General features: G+C 55.4%; 1 protein-coding gene across 1 annotated transcript; it reads right to left on the bottom strand.

Annotated features, from left to right (window-relative positions):
• Positions 1–298: 298 nt before the first annotated feature.
• On the bottom strand, positions 299–2153 carry Ptf1a (pancreas associated transcription factor 1a). The gene is made up of 2 exons (NM_053964.2): positions 1140–2153; positions 299–815 (listed from the first exon to the last, which is right to left on the bottom strand). Exons 1-2 carry the CDS (start codon positions 1918–1920, stop codon positions 616–618), a joined length of 981 nt encoding a protein of 326 aa, NP_446416.1. The 5' UTR covers positions 1921–2153; the 3' UTR covers positions 299–615.
• Between the last annotated feature and the right edge of the window lie 228 nt (positions 2154–2381).

Raw genomic sequence — 2381 nt, 5'->3', positions numbered from 1 at the left:
GAAAACGGGAATAACAAATAACCCATGGCCTCGTTGTCCCCTGGAGTGTTTGATTAGGGTACAAATACAGGCAGGTCGTTACTATCTCTAGAGCCAGGAAGACAGACTAGAGGCTGTCAGAAAGCTGGGGTGTATCCTCACACCCACACCTGCTCCCCTTCAGACCAAATCCAAATGAAATGCAGTTTACTCTTAGATGGTTTAGATTTGAGTCTCTGCCTTTGCCACTTTTAAGCAAGCGAATTTTTTTGAAAGATACAGTTACTCCTATGATCCACTAAACAAACAGCTTATAGAAACCCGTGTGAATAGCATTTATTAGCAACACTCAGAAGTAAACCAATTCCGACATTAAATAAGCACGACAGAGATCTTCCAGTTCAGAGTTCTGCCAAAGGTTCTGGGGAAATCATATTATAGAATATCACGTTAAATTATATAAATTATATATTTTTAAAAAGACAATCTATTTCCATTAACTCAACAGCATAATAAATAGATAAATAACAAACAGTTGATTGCCATTAGAAAAATGTGGTCTTTAAATTACATTTACATTATAGGTATTTACACGTACAATATGCACAAAGACACAGCCGGCCTGTGAGAGCTTTCTCAGGACACAAACTCAAAAGGTGGTTCGTTCTCTATGTTGTCAAAAGATTTACTGTTGAGTTTTCTGGGGTCCTCTGGGGTCCACACTTTAGCTGTACGAATAATATTTTGTTCTTTGAGCTGTTTTTCATCAGCCCAGGAAAGGGAGTGCCCTGCAAGAGGAGGGAGACCGTAGTCCGGGTCGCTGGGGGAGGGCGAACCTGGAAAGGAAAAGAAAAAACATTGTGACTATCTAGACATATTCCCAGAACTTATCCATGGTGCTTTAGGGCCCCCTCTGAGACAATTGAAACACCCCTTTATTCCACCCCACAAACTCTCAACGTCTGGTCCCTGGAACCCAAGAAGGTATGTGCCTGGCGAGGACGTTTGTCCTTGGTCAGATATCAGAAAAATCACACTCCTGGCTCCTATGGTCCTACCTATGGTCCATCCTCATCAGTTAGTCCCTGGGCCAGACTGCCCAAGATTCTATTTCTGTTCCCATTCCCTGAGCTGAGTCGCTGAGATACAGACGCACTTACGGGTGCCTCGATGGCAGATGATGACCTTCTGGGCCTGGTTACCTGGGCTGTCCCCTCCGAGGTGCCGGCTGCCACCTGGGCCCCCGCAACCACCTGTGCCACTCCCGCGCAGTGGCAAGTCGGCTTGCACCAGCTCGCTGAGGAAGTTAATGTAGCCTATGGCTAAGCGCAGCGTGTCTACCTTGGAGAGGCGCTTTTCGTAGGGCAGCGTGGGGATGTGCGAACGCAGCCCCTCGAAGGCGTCGTTGATAGACTGCATGCGGCGCCGCTCTCGCACGTTGGCCGCTTGTCGCAGCTGCTGCAGCTCTGCCTCGGAGCGCACGCGTCGCCGCCGCCTTGCGGCCGCCGCCGCCGCTGCCGCTGCTCCGTTCAAACCACGGAGCCGCGTACCGGGGGACAGTACCGCGGTGCAAGGGTAGGCGAGACAGGAGGGCGGTGAGCCGGGCGAGTAGGGGAAGGCACCAAGAGGCGCCCCTGCATCGCAGCAATAGCTGCCGCTGTCCTCGGGCTCGCCAGGGTCCCCCAAAGGCGGCGGGGCGAGCGCGTGCGGGGCCGCCGAGGGCGCAGGTTGCAGCAGCAGGCACGCCCCGTCGCGGTAGCAGTATTCGTGCAGCTGGTGACTGAGGAACTCTACCTCCGCCTGCTCATCCCCCAGCAGCTCGTCGCCGTCCTCCAGTGGGTCCCGAGAGGACTGATCGGTGAAGAAATCTTCCTCATCGAAGTAAGAGGACGGGAAGGTGTCCAGGGCCCCGGGAAAATGCTCCAGGAGCACGGCGTCCATGTCGTCCGCCACTGAGGCCTCAAGGGACTGATGGGCTGCTCCGGGTGACGCTTTGTGCGTGATCTGTGGCAGTTCGGGTAGGTCCCGCAGCCCCTCCCTCGTGGGGTTGGCGTTGGAGATGGCGAGGCGCCACGGGTCCCCGCCCCGGGGCCTCCCTGGAGTGCGCGACGGCCTCTGGCTCTGACTGGCTCTGGGGATGCACTGGGGAGGGCTGGGACCCGCTTGCTGGAGTTGAGGGCCGGCACGCGAGGATTCTTATAACTACATCCACAGGCGCGTGCCAGGGACCCCGCGCGCCAGCCAATCAGAGCGCGGGGCGCGGATGGGGAGGGGACCCGCAGGAAAGGCAGCGGCACAGACACTGTCCTCAGTTCCCAGCCAGTGCGGCAGAACGAGGTGCAACTCCTCTGGCTCCGGAACATGCCCAGCGTTCAGCTCCCAGGCCTACCTACCTTACAGCC

Source organism: Rattus norvegicus, chromosome 17 (genome assembly GCF_036323735.1).
Source record: "Rattus norvegicus strain BN/NHsdMcwi chromosome 17, GRCr8, whole genome shotgun sequence".
Classification (NCBI taxonomy): domain Eukaryota; kingdom Metazoa; phylum Chordata; class Mammalia; order Rodentia; family Muridae; genus Rattus; species Rattus norvegicus.
This window is presented reverse-complemented; position numbering and strand designations above follow the sequence as displayed.